The sequence below is a fragment of the Cydia amplana genome, chromosome 6 (assembly GCF_948474715.1).
Source record: "Cydia amplana chromosome 6, ilCydAmpl1.1, whole genome shotgun sequence".
NCBI classification, from domain to species: Eukaryota; Metazoa; Arthropoda; class Insecta; order Lepidoptera; family Tortricidae; genus Cydia; species Cydia amplana.
In genome coordinates, this window is record NC_086074.1 from 18,767,962 (window position 1) to 18,793,468 (window position 25,507).

The 25,507-nt window shown below is 36.5% G+C and overlaps 5 protein-coding genes across 5 annotated transcripts in view; 4 read left to right on the forward strand and 1 right to left on the reverse strand.

Moving 5' to 3' along the window:
- The first annotated feature begins 10,203 nt into the window (after positions 1–10,203).
- On the forward strand, positions 10,204–11,649 carry LOC134649284 (COA8 family protein CG14806, mitochondrial). The gene is made up of 2 exons (XM_063504011.1): positions 10,204–10,537; positions 11,434–11,649. The coding sequence occupies exons 1-2, from the start codon at positions 10,259–10,261 to the stop codon at positions 11,644–11,646; spliced, it is 492 nt and encodes a 163-aa protein (XP_063360081.1). The 5' UTR covers positions 10,204–10,258; the 3' UTR covers positions 11,647–11,649.
- Positions 11,650–12,387: 738 nt separating this feature from the next.
- LOC134649170 (uncharacterized) lies at positions 12,388–16,577 on the forward strand. The gene is made up of 3 exons (XM_063503886.1): positions 12,388–12,631; positions 14,835–15,939; positions 16,391–16,577. The coding sequence occupies exons 1-3, from the start codon at positions 12,526–12,528 to the stop codon at positions 16,575–16,577; spliced, it is 1,398 nt and encodes a 465-aa protein (XP_063359956.1). The 5' UTR covers positions 12,388–12,525.
- Positions 16,578–17,603: 1,026 nt separating this feature from the next.
- On the forward strand, positions 17,604–22,864 carry LOC134649053 (DNA oxidative demethylase ALKBH2-like). Its single transcript, XM_063503768.1, has 4 exons — positions 17,604–17,818; positions 18,284–18,463; positions 18,538–18,701; positions 22,710–22,864. The coding sequence occupies exons 1-4, from the start codon at positions 17,649–17,651 to the stop codon at positions 22,847–22,849; spliced, it is 654 nt and encodes a 217-aa protein (XP_063359838.1). The 5' UTR covers positions 17,604–17,648; the 3' UTR covers positions 22,850–22,864.
- On the reverse strand, positions 18,697–22,525 carry LOC134649050 (intraflagellar transport protein 70A). The gene is made up of 2 exons (XM_063503761.1): positions 22,404–22,525; positions 18,697–20,652 (listed from the first exon to the last, which is right to left on the reverse strand). The coding sequence occupies exons 1-2, from the start codon at positions 22,455–22,457 to the stop codon at positions 18,718–18,720; spliced, it is 1,989 nt and encodes a 662-aa protein (XP_063359831.1). The 5' UTR covers positions 22,458–22,525; the 3' UTR covers positions 18,697–18,717.
- A 575-nt stretch (positions 22,865–23,439) lies between the features above and the next one.
- The window catches only part of LOC134649048 (rab5 GDP/GTP exchange factor), a 420,463-nt gene continuing 418,395 nt past the window's right edge, over positions 23,440–25,507 (forward strand). Inside the window, exon 1 of the mRNA XM_063503759.1 lies at positions 23,440–23,936. Coding sequence (XP_063359829.1) covers positions 23,753–23,936 — 184 coding nt within the window. The 5' untranslated portion in view covers positions 23,440–23,752. The remainder of the gene's footprint in view (positions 23,937–25,507) is intronic.

The window sequence follows — 25,507 nt, forward strand, 5'->3', positions numbered from 1 at the left end:
TTTTTAGTAATGTTTACCATCAACGAGCATGATTGTACATTGTAGGCCCCTTAGCTTTGCTTATTCTTATTTAATGTATTGGTATTTAATGGTGACAGCAGAAATATCTCTTGAAACAGAAACGATTCAGAATGAAAACCAAATGAAAACAAATAAGGTGACGGCTGTCATTCACGATCCACATTCCACAGATAAAACACAGATGACACGCGTTTTGGAATTATTTGAACACAGTGTTGCTAACCCGCGATTTTTCAAATTTGCCGCCTTTTACTACTGACAAGATTTGGTTGACGGACTTTATTTTAGACAATTGTTTTTGACTAATCAAGATAGTTGAAAAATTTACCCTACGACTGGTAAATCCCGATTCAAAGATTGTAAAAAGTAAACTGCTGTCAGCCACGTTCATATAATTGGGGAATATTTCCTTTAGCTAATATTATCACATCTGTCCCCAGATATTCCACTTGAGGGTAATAAGATGAAAAATCAGAAAAAAAAGAATGTCACAAATATAAAAAATGTTAACCTATACTCAATACTTAAATGCTACACGTTCATACGAAAAAATACGTTATGTTTTTGGGTATGTATCACTTTTTACATGGAACTGTAGAATTCTTAGAATAGAATTCAAACATAAGCTCAGCTTCATGAAACTAGTGGGAATCTATATTTATCTGTATTATGTTAATCTTACTGACTGTCGTGTTTAAGCTTAGCGAAGGCCAAAGTTACACTGAGAACGCTCTTTTGCCTTACTTCAGAATAGGCTTGTGGTAAAATGTGTACTAACACTTTAGGGGGGCTTATTCGTTTTTGATAAGTTATTTTATGGTTTAAATTTCACGCATGCTGGTAACATCGACATTTTACCAAAATTTGTAGAATACGAATATGTTTAAAAACCTGTAAGAAACGTGACAGATTTTCAGTGTAACTTTTCCCTTTGACCCCTTCACACTATCCAACCAAAGTGCGAAGGCCATTAGGTTAATTAGTTCCCTGATACAATCGGATCTGACGTTTGGGAGCAGTTTATGTATAGAGTGCATTATGGAATGACATTTAAAATAATCTAGTATTATCGAACGTTTTATAGGCGAATTATAGCGTGATATAGAAAATTATTCACTAAGAAGACTAAACTGGAAGTTATAATGGCAAATGATAGTAATAAGTCAAGTAAGATGGCTGCCATTTACGCTAAGTATTCTCATTTAAATTTATTAATAACACGGTCTTTAAGTAGTGTCATACTACAAGTCCATAGGCACAATATCTGTAACAATTAACAGGTAAATCTACAAGCACTTGAACCTTAACCTTTATAAGTGGTCAAAAATCGTGCGTTCAAACCACGGTTGTGGTGTATAATCTGGAGCCTACTGGAGACCCATAAAAAGGCCCCAATCCATTCTAATTTTATCTTGAATATTTATTTTGACAAATCAAAATTGCATTTGTTTTGTCATTATTTGATTCGTGGGCGGCTTGAGAATAAAACAGAAAAAAATCGTTCTCGAATGAAATGCAAAAAGATGGCAAAAAATTCTGTCAGGATCATATCATACACAGCCAAGAGGTTAAGCCGGATGCTCTTCGTATTAAATAATGAAGTTCACATCTATAAAGGTCGGTTAATACTTATTTGATGGGATGCTCGTTACAATTTGGTGCCGTGACCTGGATTATGATTATTTAATTACCGTTAATAGACTTTACTTATTTGCAATAAGGTTTACAATAAGTCAGCATGCTCGCATATTCCATTGTATTGTATCGTCGGCGAACTAATATTAAACTGTTTTCATACATGCGTCGTGTACAGTTGCCATCGACCAAGGCGCTCACAAATATCTGAACACACCTCTATTGTCAAGGCATTAGAGTGCATGTTCACATATGTTTGAGCACCTCGGACGCATCGATATATCTGATGGCTACTGTACGTACTTTGCGTATACATGGACTTGTAGTATCATGCAATTCTGAAGTATAGTACATATGTATTGTCCTGACGTCTCTTGATTCGCACTTTTATAAAATTAGCTGTATTTTAGCTATTTTGTCCCACAATAACTAGCGTCTTAAGTACAATATAGTCGAAGTATCATTCATTTCATAAATTATACCAATGAAAATAAGACCGCGAGAAAATAAGTACCGCACGTAAAAACTAAGTACCATTATTTCGTTTAAAATTTAAGGTAATATGTTCATATAAGTTATATGTAATGGTTAAATTGTGAATAACTATTTTGTTTAACACTGGTTATAACTGATCAGAGGAAAAAGTAACAGCTTCACCAGACATTATTATAATTTTAAAATTATAATCAAAAGTAAACTCCATACTAGAACTCTTACGTACACGTAAAACGGAATTTAATACAAAAAAATAAAGATCAATGATGACAAAAAATCTCTTAAGTAGAAGACAAAAAATCTAGTCATTTTTAAACAGGGAAGTATTTGCTAACATTCTCATGTGAAATAAAAATAAAAATTTTACAAGTTTCATTTGTTTTTTTTTTAATCTAAATATTGCGAGGTAGTAAATCGCGTCACTTACTCGCGTTTAGCACTGGTGATAAGTATTAGGTAGGGTAAATGCATCTCCAAAAATTGACATTAGTATTTGAAGATAATACTTAAGTAAGTGGGATTTTGGAGCCAAAAACATAATTTTATTGTAGTGTCAGTAACTGGTTATTGGGTACTTTTTATGGTATCACTTTTTTTACCGTGTTTTATCTTATGCCTTAAAAACACGCTTGATTATCATACGGTCACAATCATACAAAATGTATGCCATATAGTTGATATACACTGCACTTCGAGTTAAGTACCTACTGTATATAAATTTTCTACGTAAGTAAATAGCAAAAGATGTAGATTCGTAGATAAAGTAAGTTAGATCAGGTTTGTAAGATTTTTTAACTCTACATAAAACACGTAACATTATGGTTCAGTACAGTCGTCTTCAATGATATTTGTACTGTAAAGGATCATTAAAATACTTGAACACGAATTAAAACGCCTTGACAGTAGTTTCGTGCTCAGATATTTATGACCTTATTCGCTCTGACACATCTAAGTGTATTATTTGAGTGGACACAAGCTAGGCGTGCGGCGCTCATATTAAACATATGTAAACACATTGGAGCGGCCTGACTCGTTACATTTACCGCTCCGCTGCACGCTCGCCTCCTAAGCTACACTCTTGGCGACTGTGCGTTAGGTTCACGTAAAACCATATTTTAGAAATTCACGTTCCCTGTAAAATCGTATTTGGTGCTAGTCTTACATTTGGAAGGCACCGGTTTTGCAATTTTGAATAACTAGCTTAATTATAGATTATGCGGTTAATTTATATTGATAAGGTAATTTAGAAACGGATATCAAATTTGTATAGTCCTGTCAAAACGATATTATGGTGCCGCCATAACGGGTGCCTTGGTCAATAATTTGGTTACACACCGATGGTAACAAAAAAATGTTATCTGGGGGCACGATAAGCACATGTTACATGTCATATATTTACGTTTTACCTTCTCTACATGGACCTTCTGAAAATAAGAAGTACTCCTTAATAAGATTTAACTTCCTCATCACGGGGTGAAATTGACAACCTATTAAAATAAATAAGTTTCTGATAACAGGTTGTTTTACCCTACATTTGTTGTAACGGGTAGACCGGACCATAATATCGAACGACCAAACACCAATGATTATCAAGTTGAGATTAAAATAATGTAATCTGATTAATTGTCACAGCCTTCCCAATTTTCGTCTTTCAAGATTAGAGCTTAGAGTTGATTATTGATTAAAAATGAATTTAAGTTGTTTTGATATAAATAGTAATCATCTTTAACTGAAATTATGCTTGGTATTTTGAATCTGTTTTTGAGTCCTATGAAAGGATAATCTGAGTACGAATGTACGTCTAGTAAATTTTCAGTTAAGACATACTTTTTCTTCTTAAAAAGTAATATACATAAGTTTTTTTTTATCTCATAGCTATTGCTTAGAGAATATTTTCGTCGATTAGTATTCAAAAGTATTAAGCTCTCTATTCTTGCCTGTACCGGTATTTGTAATCACGGGTGTACCATGCTAGTCAAAATTTACCAAATATTATTTATTAGCAGATAAAAAGTGTTGTAATAGTTGTGAAGCTAGGCAGACTGAAAACTAGTCGCACAGAACGATTGCGGTCTTAAATGCGCACATCCACTTTATACATGGAATTCATGTATAAAGTGGGTATGATTTTAAGCTCGCTATACCTCAGAGCGTTTTCATATTGTCAGGGTTCGAATGGATAATTATCAATGATAGTTATCTTGATAATTATCGTGATTTTTATGCCTGATAATTATCGATTTGATAATCTAATAAAATGTATAAAAAAATAGCAATAAACGCCCCATTTATTGTTTACTATCAAAGATAATAAACATAGCATCATCCATACCTGGGATAATTATTAAAGACTATAATTATCTGGATCATTTTGAACCCTGCCGATTCGATATCGGATGTCGGATACGACCACAAAGAAGTAAGAATTTAAAAAGCTCCATTTAAAGTGTAGGTATTTAAGCTTTGTCATTGCTCAAAACATAACCTTAGACCAAAAAGTTGATGTCTCTCTAACAGCTACTTTTATCCGAGGATCATCCGACATCGTATCGGACAATGGAAACGCACTACCGTGAAGTTGAATTTTACTTGGTCTTCTGTATCGCGCGCGCTTCGAGAACACAGTGAGAACACATTAACAAACAGCAAGACTCTTTTAACTTTACTGTTCATCGGTGGACCTTATGCCTTTTGTAATAAGATCTACCAATGGACAGTTAACTAACAGTGGGCGATGGTACATTCTTACCTACATAATATTAATGGGACTGATTGTATTTCGAGTCTGCCTAGCTAATCTAGATCTAATTATTAGACGCACGTCCAAATCGACCACAGGTAATGCCAATAAGGTTTACTTTAGTGTCTATTCTATTTAATTGTGTATCTAAGCTACTTCTCTCTTCCTTTATTATATACATAAGTTTGAAATTATAGTTTATGTCAAAAGGGCTAGCATAACTGTCAAAAATGTCACGCACCACCTGTTTATTTCGCACTCTAGGTAATTAGGATATTTATCGCGCGATAAACGCTGCCCGTTGTGCTAGCTAAATTGTTATTTATATTAGCAAAATATTATTTAGAATATTATGATTATTGTGTATTTCTAATAGATTTAACTTCCTTTCAATGTATTGTTAAGTAATGAATTATAAATTGTTGATATATTATTTAAATGCCCTTTCATCTATTATAATTAACTACTGTTTATATTATACCCAAGAATGTGTACCTAAGTATGTTAACATGGCAGTGTTTTTATATCTAAAATTGTGGGGGCCTACTGCGCACATCGAAAATCTAAGTTTCGTCTATTTGCATCTCTGTCACTCTTGCATATTTGAGCTATAGAGGCAAATAGAACGAAGTGTTTCGCGGTTATCGCCCTGGATAATGCACATATTGAAGATTGGACCAGTTGACAACCAAAACTATGTAAAAAAACTTAAGTTCAAAAGCCTATCCTGTACCATATATTTGTGTTCTGTGTTTTGCACAATAAATAGTTTATACATACATACATAAGACCTCGAATTTTAAAATTGATGGCTGAAGGGCTTATTAGGTACAGTCGAGGTCAAAGATGTTTACATATTACAAAGGAGTAAAGTGCAAAAGTGTAAACATATCTACATTTTCTGACTGACTGGCTGACTGTACATCTACATTTTCGTCGGACATTTTCTTTATTTTATTTTCTGTTCTTATCAGAAAGAATCCGACAAAAGGAAGATAGCAGATTAGAGAGACAGTACCAATCTTGGGTGTTTCGGTTGTCAACCCGCTCGATGATATTAAACCCTGCTATAATGTTACCGTAGACTGTGTATCTATGAGTTGTATTCGCCCGCGGCAGCTACCAGTAGGCATGTTAAGTTAGTTAATTTGTAAGGCATTAGTTATTTGTACAACAAGAGATCAAAGTTTGATATTTCTTCGAGTGCTTATTTTGAGTCCCGTGCAAGCGAAAGATTCTATACTGAATCTAATTTAGAATCTTGAGCGTAGTAAGGGACTCAAAAGCGCACGAGATGTAAATAACTTTGATCTCGTGTAGTTCACAAAACTTTTCACCTCAGCAGTGAGAACATATTAGAGAACCCGAAAAATGTATTCCTTCTTCATCACTTACCTCTATTCACTCATGTTTTCTGAAGATATACCAACAATTAATTTTTCACCTCAGCAGCTCGAACAAGGGTACTTTGCTACTTAAAAACAGTGAGCAAAATCGCATTTTGATCATTTTGTGTCACTCAGTGAGCAAAATGCGATTTTGCTCACTGTTTTTAAGTAGCAAAGTACCCTTGTTCGAGCTGCTGAGGTGAAAAATTATTTACCATCGTATATTTTCTCGGAAACGTACCAAAGGTGTCTTGCTATTTCAGCCAGTCTCAGTACAAAAAGTACTGACGTTGACTGAAGTAGCATGACAAATACGAACGTTTCCGCGAAAATACGATGGAAAACAATTATGCACTACATCTGTACACTAGTTTATTTCCAAGCACTTGTGCAAAGCTATCGACAATGCGTTTGGTGGTCCTTGTTCGACAAAAAGACAATTGTTTATGTGGTGTATCGTTTTCACATTGCATTTTGATACGCTCGCGCGAACGGATTGTATACAAGCGGACATGGCTCTCACAAATATCTGAACACTAACCTCCCGCGTCGAATGGTAGTCCCTATGCTTATGACAGTTCATTTTATTTTCCATTACGAAACCTCCGTGAGACACAGACATATTACTTAAATATATTAAAACGGGTCACTCACGTATGTTAAGTCGAAAATTGCTCGACATATTTCACTCCGTACCGCGGAGCATCACAGGGAGCACGCGTTGGTGCACCGACGCTGACGCAATGATGCTCCTCCAAGACTTGAATGGACTGTCATAAGAACCATAATTCGACGCGAGAGGTATAGATGAGATAATAATATTGTGAAGGAGAGAGGTTTTACATAATTGTAAAAAAAAACGGTAGGGAGTACAAGCTACAAACAAGAACACTCCTAACTGTATATTGGTGAACCTTATTACAAGAGTCATAAGGTCCACCAATGTACAGTTAACAGTGTGGGCGATGGTACAATTCGTTCGGCGTACAATTTAAATTGGTATAAATATAATATATGTTGTACTGTTTTGTATTTGTATTGTATTAAATTACCACCATATTGGGTGTCTGTATATGGGTTGTTGGAAGCTTTCATGTATTCTTACTAAATATAATTATCGTATTTAATTATTTTATTGTTAAGAGTCCGTATACGATTTGGAAATGTATCTACCATTCATGTTTCACAGAGTGTTCAATTTTTTTTCATACTTGTTTGATATTACAACATGTTTATCTTAAATGAAATACTATTAAAAAGGCTTATTCATTTTTAATTACTCCATATGGGGATGACATTCGGATAACAATATACATTCATTAATAGAGTTGAGTGAAACGGACCGTGTCGTATACGGACTTTTAAATGACACTAAATCTATCCTTTAATTAATTCCAGTATCGATTTGTACAATAAATTTATTGTTCTTTAAACTTCTGTTTTATTTTATATTGCACCTACCTACCTACTATGCAACTTTTTTATAATTTACTAAAGTATCAGACATATTGTAGCATAAATTACTAAGCTAAACTTTATCGCTATTTTTCCCGCAAGTCAAATCTTATTTGAACCTTAAATCCGACTGCTAAGGTTGAAATTCTATTGGCGCGTATGATGTGTTCGATCGTACTCAAACTCAAAATAATACTTTATTCATGTAGGCCTAGCACTAGCAACAAGCACTTATGAATAGTAAGTAGTTATTACATATATATATGACTATGCCTGGAAAGGGTAGAGTTGTCCCATTCTCGAGAACATAAGAAACAATCTCGCTCGTTTCCCATACACAATGGAGTTGGGAATGGTACCACCGACTCTTAGAAGAACTTGCACTATATTTATAAAATAATATATTTACTAGCAAACTAAAAAAAATTAAATGAAGAAGCATAAACAAAATGCATTTATTCCATAATTAAATAATTACATAATAATATAACAACACAAAATTACAATATTGTCTAAATAAGTGTCTACTGAACTGTAGGAGGCTGCCTGGCTCCATTTGTGTATGTATATTGGTTTGAACTTAAATCCCTTATCTGAAACAATCAATTGATCCATAAACTATGGTCTTTAGACCTTACACAGAGTGCAAATTTACTTCTTAACCCTTTGCCAAAAACGGCCACAAACTAGTATGGTTACAGTTTCATATTAACTTAGTATGTATTCCAATAAGGTTTATGCTGGCGCGTTATATATGTATAATAAGTGTGGCATTCATGCAAAATGGAGTTATCCTGTAGTCCATGTATCTGATTGCGGGCACAACAATTTTGTTTCTTTCATTTATTCAAAAGATAGTATTTATGCATTCAAAATAATGTAATGGCCAACTTTTGAATAAGGACAAAATATCTTTTAAGTCCAGTTCAATATTGGCAATTTAGTTAAGTTTTGGCAATTTTTTTTATTTAAATGACATACATGCAAAGCCAACATTCCAATTCATTTGGATCCCACGGAAAGGCAATGTGTTGACAAAGTTGAAAAGAACGGTTTCAATGCCACGGTGTAAGTATGTAATTAAAATACTTAAATTAGCAGGCAATCAAGGATCGGAAAAACACCCGTCATTTTGAAAACAAATCATAATGTAGGATCCATTTATGAGTCGCAAATGTTCATTTATGGTCTAGGGATGTCTTGGGGCATATTTTATGGTTGACATTGGTATATAGAAGTCTGTGTTGTTCGGAACAGGGTAGTGTTTTCAAAATTATGGTTTTTTCGAGCCTTGGTTATCATGGACATCAGTAGCTTTGTTTCATCACATTGGCATATCCATATAAAACAACATAAGTAAATTTACCTGTTAACTATAGACTGATATTCTATGAAGAAGACTTCTTGGGATTTAATTGAAATTCACAGTTGGCATACGCAATACCCATGCCCATGCCTATACCAGTGAGGATGGGCCATTTCCGCCTGCCCAGGAATAGCAGGGATGCCAGGGATCCTAACACCAAGCCACCTCCTAAAATTCAGACATAATCAGGTTATATTTTTAAACTAACTAATAAATAACGGTAACAAATTACAAACTAATATAATATACTATAGTCATGACACTTTACATTATGTCTACACTTGTAACTTAACTGTTGATTATCAAATGAGTGAATACCTGGTGTATGGCATATGGATCACATCCAAAAACAGGCATTTAAAAATATGTATAAAAAGAATTGCACTCTGAATAAGTTCTGTATTAAGGAGCGTGTTTATTATGTAACAGACTACAAGATACAAGGATTATAATGTTTACCAAAACCTCAGTTACTTAATTTACTTACCGGTTTTAATAACTCCGTCCGTGAGACACATGTCCAACTTCGCTGAGAACTCGTCGACAGATTCCTTGCCTTTAGCCATATTTACAGCTTGTTCTTTATTGCACAAAAATGTAAAAGAGCTCGAAAATGCACGGAATTTGTGTCTGTTAATGCAAATTCAGATAAAAAGGGATCTCATACTCTTTTACATAATGCAATTCGGCAGTGAAGAATAAAATTTCACATGACAGAACGTCATTAATTTGACACTTGATTAGACGGCCATACCATTTCAAGCAATGTTTAAAAAGCTAAATCTTCGTAATATAAATATGGTGTTCTATTCCATGTCGTTTTATCCAATACCTTGAACAGATTAAAAACTATTCAGGGTAGCTATTAAGCCGTTCAAATGACATTAAATACTTAATCTTAGTGCATTTAATTTTAATTAAATAATAATCATCAATTTATTGCTTAAAAAAGTATAATAACATTACTTAAATTAATGAATTAAATACAACCCAAAATAATAAAATCTTAAACTCGCTGTTTGAACAAAGTCTGGAATACGAATCTGCAATATCTTTCATGTGACATTGACATTGAGATGTCATGTTTGATTGTCTTTTGAATTCGATTTGGTTTGGAGATTAGGATTTTACATAATAGAGCACACACTATGCTTTAAGATGCTGTGTAGTAGATTATACCGGCATAAACCGTGCCATTTGTTAATAACCAGGAACACAAGTACTACAAATGACGCAAAATCCATACAAATACCGAATCCTACCAAAATCAACAGTGACATGGTCGGACCCCCTGATCCTGTGTCGAATTTACGAAAGGTTATTTACAAACAGCCTGCGAATGAGACGAATTTAGAAAAGAGATACAGGGAGCTCCGGATGGATATACAGAAATGGAACCACAACTTTTGGACACAACACAATTCAAGATTTTTTCAGGTATGTACATGAAGGTTGATCATGATCATTATAAGTTTTAAAAATATCTTTGTAACTACCAGTATTAAAAATAGTCTTTCCAATCTGCTAGTCTCTTTCAGCAGTCTTAACTTGTTTTTAACTTAAGTTTTTAAATGATTGTAATGTATAGATCACGTCAAAATAATCATCTTTTATTGGAAAAACTTTTCTCTAAAATAAAAAATGGCCGAGTTAGACGCGACCAAAGATTGATGTTTTTAAAGGGAGCTGGGACTTGTAAAATTTTATTATTATAAAAAAGTCGGTTCTGGCGCTTCGCCGGCCGCTGCCGCGGCACGCTCGCTTCGCTCGCTCGGCTCGCGCGCTGTAAGGTCGCAGTTCTACCTAACACTCCTCCTCGCTTCGCTCGTCGTCGTACCTACACCGACCTGCCTTAAAAGCCTGGACTGTCTTGAGCTCTATCTCCGCCATTTTCAGTTTTAGTAAAAAGTTTTCCAAGTAAAAGTTGCTTATTTCGATGTGTTCTATACATTACAATCATTTAAAATATATGTCATAATGACACCACTCTCAATGAAAATTTTCCAAGTCCCAGCTCCCTTTAAAAACATCAATCTTTGGAGGCGTCTAAATCGGCCATTTTTTATTTTAGAGAAAAGTTTTTCCAATAAAAGATGCTTATTTTGACGTGATCTACACATTACAATCATTTAAAAATAGTGTCATAATGACACCACTTTGTCAAAAAAATTCTAAGTCCCAGCCCCCCCTTTGCTACAGTCCAACCCTAACATTCTCTGATTTAAACATATAACCTAACATGTTCTTTTTCTTATTGATCACATTTGTGTTTTACTTATTCAGCATAAAATACCTATTGTTACAGGTTTTCTTAAAATTCTTCTTAATTTCAGGAAAGAGAAGATTATCTCGAAAAGAACCTACCTGAAGGAAAACAAAACTTGACAGCTGATGAAATGAGCGTCTTCTACAAAGCCTTCCTGGACAAGAACTGGAAAACGCACATTAGTTATAACATAGAGTGGTACAAGAAAAATGTTACTTTGCTAGGCTTAGCCATACAAGTGAAACTTAGAAGATTATTAAGATTAAAAAGCAATAAGTAGTTACATGTATTTTTATTTACTTTTTGAATAAAACTGATTACTTAGAGTCTGTGCGGAAAGAGAGGAGTTGTAGAATGTATTGGGTCTCATACATTTCACAACTCTTCTCTTTCCACACAGACTAACAGAACCTGAGATCAATAGATATGGCCTTTGGGTTAAATAAACTCTTTAGTTGTCTGTGGCACCATCAATTTATTACAATATTTAAAAAACCGGCCAAGTGCGAGTCGGACTTGCGCACGGAGGGTTCCGCACCATCAACAAAAACTAGAGCAAAACAAGCAAAAAAACGGTCACCCATCCAAGTACTGACCCCGCCCGACGTTGCTTAACTTCGGTCAAAAATCATGTTTGTTGTATGGGAACCCCACTAAATTTTTTATTTTATTCTGTTTTTAGTATTTGTTGTTATAGCGGCAACAGAAATACATCATCTCTGAAACTTTCAAATGTCTAGCTATCACGGTTCGTGAGATACAGCCTGGTGACAGACGGACGGACAGCGAAGTCTTAGTAATAGGGTCCCGTTTTTACCCTTTGGGTACGGAACCCTAAAAAAGAATTAAAATATTAAAATCAACATACCTCGCAACATACAAGTTACAACCAAATTGAGAACCTCCTCCTTTTGAGATTTGGAAGTCTCTTAAAAGTACTGGTTGACAATGACCTTATACTTACTCAAGTGACGTTTTAAAAATCTGGTACATATGTCAGGTTGTGACAAATATTTAGCTACCTATTTGTAAAAATATGTTTTTGATTCATTATAATAACAAAACAAAATTAAGTGCTTAAATTGATTACAGTGGAGCAAAGTACTCATTATGTAAAAGTAGTGAAAATATATTTTGTTAGGAGAAAGTTTTTTAAATAATGTATGTTGCATTCAGATGGCTATCGGCATTGAGTTTTGCCATGTGGCTGGGACTGTGCTGTCTTGATATGTATTTGGCCCAGTATAAGACTAACATATATCTAAGTAAGTATTACAACAGTGATCAACCTAGCCTCAAACTAAGCAAAGCTTGTACTATGGGTACCTACTAGGCGAAGCTCGAAGTATGTATGATATATATATAAAGCTGCAACACGACTGACTGATGATCAATTGATCTCCCGGAAGGGGGTTCGGGGGGTATTTTACTATGGTACGGTCGTATAGAGGGCGGCTCGGTGACCTCCAGAAAAATCTGACATTTGGTCTACCGCTCTCGGTCAGAAAAATGTTTGACGGCCTGGCCAAACGGTCAGACCTAGGTGGGGGGTGCTCGACCAAATGTCATAGAGGGACCCTCGCAGTTTTCGAAGTCGCCATTTTTTTTCCAAACGGGCCGACTTTTTTTTTTTAATTTTTTCAAGTTTGTCCTAGCGCGCTGAAATTTTGCTCCCGGAAACTCGGGGTCCCCTAGATTCCTATGAAGAAAAAAATTTTTGAAAAATGTTTCAATTGTGGAAAATCTGGCCACTTTTATTTTGTATGGCAACTTTTAAACGGTGCCAGATAGGTGGGGGGTGCTCGACCAAATGTCATAGAGGGCCTCGAGGGAAATAAAACTGCATTTAAAAAAATTCAAAATGGCCGACTTTTTTTTTTTTATTTTTTCAAGTTGGTCCGAGCGCGCCGAGATTTGGCACGGCGGGAGATAGAGGCCTCTAGATTCTTATGAAAAAAAAAATTTTTGGAAAAATCCCAAGATGGCGGAGAAAACGGCAATTTTTATTTTGTATGGCAGCTCTTAAACGGTGCGAGATGGGTAGGGGGTGCTCGACCAAATGTCATAGAGGGCCCCGAGACAAAATAAACTGCATTTAAAAAAAATCAAAATGGCCGACTTTTTTTTGTTTTTTTTTTCAAGTTGGTCCGAGCGCGCTGAGATTTGGCATGCGGTGAGTCTGGGGCCCCAAGATTACTATGTAAAAAAATTTTTTTGGAAAAAGTCCAAAACGGCGCGGACAGGGGCAAAAGTCAAATTTCCAAGTAGGTTAAGCGAGCCCGAAGGGCGAGCTTCAGCCTGGGAGGCCGAAGGCCGACCCCGCGGAGGGCCGTCAGGCCCGGAGCTTCACCCCGAACGTCCAAGCGTGCCTCACCCCCAGTAATTTTGGGCGAGGCCGAAGGCCGAGCTGCGGGAATGACGAACCAAGCAAAATCCTATACAAAAAGTGTGTTAAGCGAGCCCGTAGGGCGAGCTTCAGGCCGGGAGGCCGAAGGCCGACCCCGGCGGAGGGCCGAAGGCCCGGAGCCTTCATCCCGACTCCCAAGCGTGCAACCCCCAGTAATTTAAAGCGAGGCCGAAGGCCGAGCTGCGTGAATGCAGTGCTTCCAAGCGTTCTACCAAGTCAACTGTCTTGATAAGCGAGCCGTCGGGCCGAAGGCCCGGCGGCGAAGCGTCGAGGCTCGCGAAGGCCGAAGGCCGAGCTCCGCGTAGGGCCGAAGGCCCGAAGCGTCACACGAGAGGGGGAAGTTGGAGCTTAAACACGACCCAATAGTAAAAGTGGCTTAGACAAGCGAAACGGCGGGCCGAAGGCCGAAGGCCGTAGGCCCGACGTGAGCTTGTCAAGACATTTTTACTATTGGGTCGTGTTTAAGCTCCAACTTCCCGCTTACGCTCCAAAGCAAAACCAACCCTCCCAAGTGTTTTAAATAAGCGAAGCGGCGGGCCGAAGGCCCGACGCTGAGCTTCGAGACCCAGCGAAGGCCGAAGGCCGAGCTCCGCGTAGGGCCGAAGGCCCGGAGCGTCCCTTACGAATCCCTAAGCACGCGAGGCCGAAGGCCGAGCTGCGGGAATGAAGTGCTCGCATGCGGACCTTTTCTTTCTAGCAAAAGTACGACTTTATTTCTTTTTCCCTTTGGAAAACGAAACTACAGCACAAACAACAACACCAACAACAACACAACAACAACAACAATACAACAAACAACACGCACACCGCGGGGCCCTCAGGCCCCGCGCACAGGGCAAAATCTAGTATTAATATTACATACTTAGATACATATAGCTTACATAACATCACATACTATATACCCTATATAACATCCATAACTGTGGGACCAATAATGGTAAACACACAAATAAATGCCTTTACCGGGATTTTAACCCCGGAACATCTTTCTACGTAAGCAGGGTCACTACTGGCTAGGCTAGGAGTAGGAGGATGTTATATAATGCTATCTATTTCAACAGGTACTGCTGTCGCCCCTTATAAGATTTACAAATATACCAATGAGTCTCTTTTAAAAGATGTAAAAATGGAAAATTTAACCCAAAACTGGCATCTAAGAAGAAAACATAAGCATCAACGGCCTGCCTACCTACATTATGTAACATTTTTGGCCGGCGCCATTGCTGTGTTCATGTACAAGAAGAAAACTTCGTTGGTTACATACTGCAGAAGTAAGATTAATATACCACTTAAATTGCTCGAGAATCAAATAAGTTTTAAAATAACCGCCGACTATGCAAGTGTTGCCATGCTTCAATATTGGAGATTTTTAAAGGAAAAGCTGCTATATTATGCTTTCAAAATTAAACAAGATGAAAATGGACAGAACACTAATTTATCATTACTTAAAAGGTTGAAAGATCTTGTGCGTGATCGTAAAGCTCTAGGCCAGATTCTAATGGCAGCCATTGAAGAAAACAAAAATATCAGGCGACAATGTCAGTTAGAGATCAACGCCAAAAATCGGCTTTTACGTTACGTCCAAGATACACAAAAAATAATGAAGGAGAACAAATCACGCTACGTCGATTTTCAACAACTTTACATGACGACAGCAAAAGAAAACTATTACCTGAAATCCACCATCAAGAAACTGCAGAACGAAAAAGCTGAAGCAGAGAAAAAACTGTTAGAGTTGATTAATATCGTTTATAGGTCGAGAAATAACGATCTAAAGGCCTATTGCACCCGCTTTATTGTGCATACGAAGAAAAACTTACTAAATTCGGACGTCGCCGCAGAAATAAACAAGTTTTTGCAAAAATCGAAACCTTTAATAACTGTCATTGACCAAAAACCGCTTATTTCCAACAACGGTGATCTTTTAACCCCTCAGGTAACTGAAATTTTTGAAGATGATGACAATTTCTCAAGTTTTAGCTCCAGTGGACCCAAACTACGTGGACTGCCAGGCGAAGTTGTCTGGACTGCCAAAAATAAAGACGGCATTATTGAGAAGTTATACGAATATGATTGTAGAACTCATTCGGATGATGGTGACACCATACGAAGGATAAGAGAATATTCTGTATATCATGATAAAGATAGTCTTTTGGATCAGATGAGGTAAGTTGAGTGTAACTGGCGTGGGATTTTAAACCCCCTGATTTAATGAGAACTTGCTAGGAAGGGATGATTGAATCACCTTTTACAAGTAACAATATCTGGGAGACCGAGCTTTGCTCGGAAAACATAAAAACTCAAATATGTGCATTTTCCCGGAGATAAGACGTAGCTAGAACGATTTTCGCCCCCAAAAATCCCCATATTGCAAATTTCATCGAAATCGTTAGTCGTTTCTGAGATCCCCGAAATATATAAATATTGATTATATAATACATATTTCAAAGTTTGCATCTCCTATAATAGGACGTAATCTGATACACCTACCCTACATACAAGAATGATACGTTTATGTCGATGTTAGCTTGATAGAGGTACGAAGCTATAATTGTTGGCCCTTAACGCATTGTAGGTATTTAATATCTCTTTAATATATAATATATCTTTCTTTCAGTTTGGCCGCTAACATCCCAACTTTCCCAAGCTTAAGCGCGAGCGCTACAAGGTTAAGGCTCGATATTAAATCCTTCTCAAGCCAAGGGTTCCTGACAAAAATCCTGCTCAAAAATATTCCTGTACAACTGCCGTCCTGCGCTGAAACACCTCCGTTGCCCTATGCTATGAGTACTTGTGATTTGTAGATGAATTTATCCTTGTAACGAACGTAGTTATGTTTGTTTAAAAATAAATTCATTTGTATTGGGTTGGGAAGATTGTCATAATTTTATTTTTAGAATTACTTAAAAAATAATACAATTAGGGAAATTAAATCATTGGTTCTGGTAACATTATCTCTGACGTTGATAGAAGGCCGTTGACCACCGTTGACACTGTTGAGTCATAGAGAAAAAAATACATAGAGTGCTCACTCCATACATCAGTTTTAGTACCAAAAAGACTATTAGCATCTAGCATCGAGTAGCGGAACTATCAGTACTGCTACTTGACAATAGATGTAGCACCGACCGGAAAGTCTTATCTCAATAGCATAAGACTTTCCGGTCGGTGCTACATCTATTGTCAAGTAGCAGTACTGATAGTTCCGCTACTCGATGCTAGATGTAGACACTGAAATTAATAGTCTGAACTGATGTATGGAGTGAGCACTCTTGTCTTACTTATTTCTCTATGGTTGAGTGTCAATGACAGTCGAGTCGATGCCAAGTCAAAAATATTGAATTTGATCTGAAATAAATTGATTAACATTGATTTAAATTATTGAAATTAAGGGATTGCAACATTTGCAAATAAAATCAAGGTAAGCATCTGCATATTTAATAATTATACAAGGATTTGCGTTATGCCAGCTGTAGGTACAGGTACCTACACATACACATTCGTCGAGAGACCTCGAGAAATCGAGAAAGGCCAGAGAAAGGCCGTGCCGTGAACGAGTGTGTAGTTTGATTGTGGTTTATTTAATTTTTTGCCGACTCAACGAGTGTGTACATCGATATAATGGCTGCTCTACACGATGGGCCAACGCCGGCCACTCCAAGGGACGCATTTATGCGTTAGAGGGAGCAAGTGATATTGCTATCTCATTCTACCGCATGGCTGCGTCCCTTGGAGTGGCCGGCGTTGGCCCATCGTGTAGAGGAGCCATAACTTAAATGAACAAATGAACCTTCAAAACAAACGTCAACATTTGACGTCTGAAATGTTGCCATACCTCAATTGTAAAAATCCTATATTACTTACAGAGGACATTAATGAATTCGTTACCCGAAATTGACACTACTTCGATTAAATGGAAAACAATACGCAAAGAAGGGCTGGATTTAGATTACGCTGTAGCCATACCTAGGAGCATTGCTAACATCATCTTAAAGGAACTGGAAAAAACATTGGAATATTTTAAGGGAGATCTGGCAAAAATTACGTAAGTAATTATTCCATATCCAGGCTTATAAAGCGTTTATAACATCTATCCTTTCGCGAGATACTTTCCGCTATTCGGCTGCTAAGAGAAGCAACATATGCCTGACCAGTAATATATGATAATTGTCAAGAGGGCGCTGTTATTCTCATGTATAGGGTGACAATTCAGTGTAGTATGAAAAAAATAGTTCCAGTGAAATTCCGCAACATGGCGCACCCTCAATAGATCCTGGTTCACCTTTACATCTGTTCCATAGTTGCTTTTATACTGTCGTGGACGGTAACGTTAAATCGTAGACGATAGTTTAAAAGCGTCTGCATACAATCTCATACTTTTTGGTACCCAATGTACCCATGTTGTGTCGTGACGATAAATCTTGTAAAAAACCTATAAAAGTTCTGAATCTCGTGAGCGAAAGTTAATTAAGAATATAGATAAAATATTAATTTCATATTGTTAAACCAGGGTTTTTGGCAAAGAGTATCCTCTTCCACGCCAGCAAGTAGCATATGGTGATCCAGGAATAACTTACAAATATTCTGGAAAAACTATACCAGCTTTGCCGTGGCCCGCACCCGTTTTAGCATTGCGAAATTTCCTCGAAAGTATAAAAGGAATTAAATACGACTTCGTCCTAGTAAACAAGTAAGTATCAGAATCTATTAGTCAAACTTTTTTTTAGGGACTTGAATTTAAAATAAATGATTTAATACTTTCAGGTATAGGAATGGCAACGACCACATGGGCGAACATAGAGACAATGAACCTGAATTAGACCCTACGTACCCCATCGCTTCTATATCGTTTGGCCAAGAGCGACCTTTTGTTCTAAAACACAAAGATGCGAGAAAACCAGGCCCAGATAAAAAACAGATAGCTCCAGGTAAATACAATCTACTTTACTTTAAATCTTCATACTTATTAATAGTTACAGAGTCATCGATATTTCTTAACTTATTGAACATGTATCGCAGTAATCGGGCTTCATAGGTCACCGTCTGTTTAGCTTTTGTATTCGCATCTTCTTCCTGAAAAGGATTCTCAATAACAGTACTGACTCGCCGACCGTAAGTCTCACAACCTTCAAGAAACTGCAGACAATCTTTGATGGTATTGTCCTTAACCACAATCAAGTGCTTAGAAAGATTTTCTAGAAAAGACAAGAAGCAACGCTTTGCATAGAACCAAGTGTCCGTGCCGAGACGTTTGTTAAACGGCTCCAGCGATTTGATAACTCTGGAGATCCCAAACTCATAGTTCCCTTTAGCGCAATATAACGTTCCGATGACTAGGTTAACGATGCATAAATGATAGAACTTCTTATGTGGATCTTCGAAAATTTGCTGTTCTTCCTCCTTTTCTATCTTTCGCATTATATCCTCAGCCTCCTCGTTCTGGGATGTCATGATATAAGAGACGCACAAATTTGCTAAAACCACTGCACTTATATCCAGAATGTTGTCGTATTGTTTCTTGACGATAGGCTCGTAGAAGCTAGCGGCTTCTTTGTACTTGTTCTCCTGCATGAACAGAACGTGGGCTACATTCAGGCGCCACACGTCTGACTCGTTGCAAAATTCAACAGATTTCCGAAATATTTTCTCGACTTGCCCGTAGTTTTCCATGTCCCAGTAAATTTTTGCTTGAGCCATCACAACTGGTATGTATCTTTCCAAGGCTTCTTCATACTCCACAACAGCTTTCTTGACCTGATCATTGTCTCCTTGTGACCTGCTTTCTTGAACAACTTTAGTTAGCTTCCTCAGTTGTTCAGCGTGTTTGGATGCAATGTCTTCGTATTTCTGAAAAGCTTCCTCGGGTGATGTTTGGCTTGTTATGATTGCATCCAAAAAATCATATAAGTAAGGGGTTAAATATTTGTATGTAAACTGCGCGTTTTCAGCTAAGACGTCAGCAGCCAGATCATAATACTCAAACTTACAATAAAGGAGTAATAAATTTGCGAAAGTTTCTGGAGGGAATGGGTCTTGTTGCAAAAGAAAATGCAGTTTCTCGAAACCATCAGTGGGTTTTATATCAATAGAAGTTAGAGCAACATTGTGTAGAGTCACGGCATCTAGTTCATGCTCTTGTCTGGGCGGCATGTCGTTGAGAGCCTCTCTCGCGGCTTCAACATTTTTCAATTGGTACTCAATAGCTGCTTTAAGATTAAATACTTCAGTCAGTGCTGTCTCGTGAAGTGTTAGTGTGTTTCCTACTGACTTGACTTCGGAAGTCTCGGCTTGCATGCCGACGGCTAACTCAGGGTGATCACGAATACCTCTTTCAATAACAAGGGTGATATGTTTCAATGCTTGAGGATATTCTTTCAGTTTAAAGTAGCAAAGTGCTACATTGTAATGAAGATGTGCGTTAAAACCGAGTACACTTAGACTGCGTGAAAACTTTTGTAGTGCATCTTCGTATTGGCTATCTTTGTACAACAGGCATCCGAGATTAATATCTTTGTCCACATCATCTTGAATATACGAGTCAACCAGGCTTTTCGCAGCACTGGTATCTTCTTCTCCATATTTTATTGCTGATTGTAGTTTGATAACTGTTCGCTCTAACTCTGGAGCTGTAATTTGCATGGTGACTTTATAAGCTTCATCGAACATTGACGCCTCATACAATGCTTGTGCGAAGTAGAGCTTGTACTCTGGCACGTCTGGATGCATGGCGGACAGTTGCTCGTAGCAGTTCGCTGCTTCGACAAACGCTTGAGTCCTGTAGTAACAGTAACCGAGTAAGGACAGTCCAGCCCTGTTAGGGTTAAAATTGATAGCATCATTGAGTGCCTTTATGGCGTCCTCGTACCTTGCTTCCTTTATCTGTAACATCAAAGGCGTTAAATCAAGATGTTATCTGTCTACTATGAAGTGTCTTGCGCAATTATTGATTTACTTTAGTACTATTAAGTAAAGAATTGTCTGGCGCATGTATTGAGTGAATGCACCCTCTGATAACTGCATGATACTCATAATTGCATTCAGATAAGTGTAACATGTGTGTGTCCTTTAGGTTAGAAATAGGTTGAGTGTTTGCTATCCTAGTTTGAAGAACGGACAGAATAATGTTCGTGATAGTTCAGTAAAATTGCATTTATAAATGCCTTTACACACACGCTTACACGCGCGCGCTTTATTGTTACACGTTACTATTTCGAATGTTTTGTTATATTATCTACAAGATCTACATCCCTTTGTAAAACCTTCGAAAGAAGTACTAGTCGATTATCTTGATTTGAATCAAGCTCAAGTACGATCCGGCTATTTACGTAGATTAAGATCTGTTATGATTGTCTATTTTTTAATGATCAAAACAAGTCGATAACATAAAAACTTGGAATATCATGCTCAAATACCAATTACTATTGCTCATAATTGCGCATTAATTTCAAATCCATTTCTAAACCTTTTGCACAACAATAAGAAACAAACAAATAAAGTACTAAGGGAAACTACTTAAGAAGTACTTAATTATAGATAAAACTTATTTGCTGGCATTAATTGCAAACACGTTCTAGCGAAGCTGATTGTTTTAGTTTACAGATACCCCAAGGCCACCGTTTGAAAGTATCAGAATAGAATATGTAGATCATTTGATTATAGGACCGGAAATATTCATAAGCAGTAAGCAGACGTCCAGCAGATACATGACCAAATTCGTACTAACCAGGTACAACAAGTACTTTAACTACCATAGCTTATTGTTATTGCATATGGTCAGGCGTGGCTCACTCCGCGATTTCGTCGCTTTGCTACAGGTAGCTAAAAGTACATCCGTTCGACCCCAATTTTGGGGAAAGCAATAAGCCGCGCGTGGCGCTGTCGCCACCTAGCGGTCATATCTGTGCTGATCGTAACAGACGCGTTTTGTTAGAGAGTGAGTCTTCTGTACTTAGTACTATTATTTATTATGTGATATGGTTGAATTGTACCCTAGCTTTTCGTAAAATTATATGGTTTAGCAGTTGAGTAACCGAGTAGGATAATGTCTTATGCAATGTAAAAGTAATCCCTAAAACTGCTAGGTACATACGTGTCGTTAATCTAATCTACAACATTAACGACACCTGCATGTACCTATGGCAGAATGGCCTGATAGATCATTTATCGCTATCGCAAATTTAACGAAGTCAGTACTATCGTTATTTCCGTGTGCTCATTTCAGTTTGATAAAATGCTAAATTTCATAAAAAGAAGCGATAACGAGTGGATTCGTAACAATGCCTGTCTATGTAGAAGACGTAGAAGATAAGGTGCGCCGTTGAAAATGCATGTATATTTATTTACATCAAGACAAATCAAATACAATACAATGTAAATGCGCTCGCTAACAGTAGCGTTGATTGAAAGCGTAACGAAACTAAACCTTTATTAAATATACATTTTTAAGACTCTGGGATGATATTATTCCAATGTATTGTGTTTATTGCTCAGCGTAAGTAGTTAATCATCGGCATGTACATATGGTTGCAACCAAGTACATGGCCGTAGGTTCGGCGTCACGATCACGACTCATGAACAGCAAAATAGATTATCTCTTGATTATCTATAGAATATGTTTTAAATGGACTTACCATGGTATATATTGTTTTAGTATACTGTCCGTCTTTGATTTGCAAGTAATCCATATTTTAATATGATAGTTTGCTCAAATTACGCAGATTAGGCTCAGTAGTTACAAAATCTTGTGTTTCAGTTGTGTATACCATGGGTTACTATGGTAACGTAGTGATTATTATGCTCTTTGGCTCTCTTTGGCATCTCTTTGGTAACATGTCCATGATTCAATTTATTTGTCATAATGGTGTTATTCTAAACGCTTGCCGGTTTTTTTTATTGCATTAATGACATATATTAAATTGAAAATTTCTTTATTGCAGTTAAAATTGACCTGGAACATGGGAGTATATTATTCATGAATCCGCCTACGAACAACATTTGGTACCATTCTTTACCAACAAGAAAAAAGTTGCTAGGCGTTAGAATTAACTTAACATTTCGCAAAATGCGAATGAAATAAAAATCTTAACTTATTTTATATTTTTGTATCATTTATAGACCTTTTACTTGACTTAATTGTTTTAGACCAGTAAAATATTTTTAAGTATTTACTTAAATTATCTATTGTTAAATCAGACAATTTATAAATGAACTATAGCTGGTCAAGCAAATCTTGTCAGTAAAAAAAGGCGCGCAATTCAAATTTTCTATGAGACGATATCCATTCGCGCCTACATTTTTCAAATTTGCCGCCTTTTTCTACTGACAAGATCTGCTTGACCAAGTATAAAAATTCTTTGATTTACAATAAGATAAAACTTATTAAAATCATTGGCTGAATGAGGTAATTCCATGGGCCAAACGATATCAAACGTCAATAAAAAACCCGGCAGTCATGTCAATATTGTCAATGTCAATCTTTGTTTTGATCCATTGAGTCACAGACAGCGAAAGCCCTACGATTCACAAACTGATCACAAATAAATTGTAATTTATGTAATTGTATAATACTCAAGAGTGAAGAACATATTTCAAAGGTAAGTCCAGTGTTAGAACTATATGATCGTACGTTTCTTAATAACTGTATTGTGTTATAGCCGTTCATCCAGATCTTTTTTCGTTACAATAAATATGTTGATTCGTTTACTTATCACAGATAGCCTCAAGTACAATTCTTGATAAGCGAAGCCTATATAACGGAGCTGTCCGTTGAACGGCCACCGTTAACGACACATATTGCGATGAATGCTTTCGTTCACAAAGAAAACTACAGTCGCGACTTAAATTTTTCGCTAAAATGGGCTGAAGTTCGTCGTAGTGCAAGTTTTGGGAGGGTTTACGAGAATAGAGCTTTGAAACTAGTTTGAAATTCTCTAAAATTAGTTGGAAATTATTTAAAATTAGCTTGGAATTAATTTGAAATATGTGGTTTGCTCCTAATCTGCAGAGATCTTACAAGTACCTAACGCTGGCCCAGATGCCTTCGCTGCGTATCGACCAGAGCGAGCTGAAGTGTAAGAATGGGTGTGACTACTACGGGAACCCGCAGTGGCAGGGCTACTGCTCTGAGTGTCATCGGGAGCAGAAGGCTAAGCACCGGAGAGCAGGTAAATAATATCACTTTCTTTTTTGTAGTAAACAGGGAGATAACCAGCCAAATCAGCTACTCTAGAGTCTGTGCGGAAAGAGAAGAGTCGTGGAATGTATGGGGCCCAATACAATCCACAACTCTTCCCGCACAGACTCTATATGAAACATCAAAACAATTTGTTACTATGATGTTAGGGTGTGAATATTCTGTTTTCTGGTTACAACAACTCTACCTCCTTTTGATGTGGCTTTGTTGATTTTAAAACAATTGAAGTCATATTACCATAAATTTTTAGGTTTACCTAAAGGAAACAACTTTAAATTGAATTTTAACTATTATTTTAATTATTTTTTACCTGTACTTGTTCCCATAACATTGGTGCCTATTGTCAAAATCCCAAACATACTATTGTCAATGTGACAAGGTACAAAAGGGTCATAAATTAAAACTTTCGACTTTTATTTCTTCATAGGAGGTTATGTATTTAAAGTCTATTTTTTTATTCGGTAGACTGAAATGACAGTTAATAGTATGAACTGACATTTCATGTTCATACTATTAACTGTCATTTCAGTCTTACCGAATAAAAGAATAGACTTTAGGTACAACCAAGACCCAAGGCACTACCTATAGTACTGTACTACAACATTAAGTTCAGTTAAAATTAAGTCATTTTAAATCGGAATAGAGTTGCATTTGTGTTGTATAGTAAAATTTTCAAACTAAAATTAATTATATTTTCTGCAATATAAGTTCATAATTGTACTGGCAAACATTGGATGTTGTTTGGAGGCTAAATAATTTACTTATTGCCATAAAAAAATATTCAATCTGATTATTCCTCTACAAAGTTACTTATATGTATGAAGCCGTTTATTCAATTCTTTAGGTATTCATTGTTTTATTTATATAAAAAGTTTTATACTTATTATCAACACAATGCTGTTAGTTTAAAATAACAATAAATTTCTAATTATAATTAATCAAAATCAAAATACATTAATAAGTAACAGAGTAATATTTAAATATAAATCTTTTATTAGTGTAATATAAAAACTTAGTTTAAGATAAAATAAATTGTATGCCCGAAAAGGGTAAAACTGTTGATACTCATCAAAAAATGTACTTAGATATAGTTGTTGTACCTACACAGTTTACTCAATAAATATTTCTGATTCCTGAGTGTAGTTACATAATGATTGTTTGATTTAGTTTGCGAAACGGTGAGCATACGGGTTATAACCGCGTATGGTGATCACTGATCGTTCTAAGCCCGTTATAAACGCGTTGCCTATTTATTGCTCGCTCTTGCCAGTCTAATACCGTCAGTCTTAGAAGACGCACGTTAATTTGAATATTAAAATGGATGACGAAAAATGTATAGTCCGAACGAAAATACGAATTTTTAAACAATTTAAATAATTTTCTTTCTCATGTGACTAAATAATAGATAAATAAATACCTAAATTACTCAAAATATCCGTTACTCAGGCTATGCATGCTCCTTACATACATCTTATGTACATGAGCTTATACCCAGAACTACCACCACAGAATAAATAATAGTACTAGGACTACTAGGTACAG

Coding starts and splice junctions, on each gene's coding strand:
- LOC134649050 (XM_063503761.1), bottom strand. CDS start 22,457: ATGGATTACTTGCAAATCAAAGACGGACAGTATACTAAAACAATATAT. Junction 20,653..22,403: donor CTAAAACAATATATACCATG/GTAAGTCCATTT, acceptor TTGATGTTACAG/ATAAAGGAAGCAAGGTACGA.
- LOC134649170 (XM_063503886.1), top strand. CDS start 12,526: ATGTATGTTGCATTCAGATGGCTATCGGCATTGAGTTTTGCCATGTGG. Junction 12,632..14,834: donor TAAGACTAACATATATCTAA/GTAAGTATTACA, acceptor CTATTTCAACAG/GTACTGCTGTCGCCCCTTAT. Junction 15,940..16,390: donor AGTCTTTTGGATCAGATGAG/GTAAGTTGAGTG, acceptor TCTTTCTTTCAG/TTTGGCCGCTAACATCCCAA.
- LOC134649284 (XM_063504011.1), top strand. CDS start 10,259: ATGCTGTGTAGTAGATTATACCGGCATAAACCGTGCCATTTGTTAATA. Junction 10,538..11,433: donor ACAATTCAAGATTTTTTCAG/GTATGTACATGA, acceptor TCTTAATTTCAG/GAAAGAGAAGATTATCTCGA.
- LOC134649053 (XM_063503768.1), top strand. CDS start 17,649: ATGAATTCGTTACCCGAAATTGACACTACTTCGATTAAATGGAAAACA. Junction 18,464..18,537: donor GACTTCGTCCTAGTAAACAA/GTAAGTATCAGA, acceptor TAATACTTTCAG/GTATAGGAATGGCAACGACC. Junction 18,702..22,709: donor TAAAAAACAGATAGCTCCAG/GTAAATACAATC, acceptor TCTTTATTGCAG/TTAAAATTGACCTGGAACAT.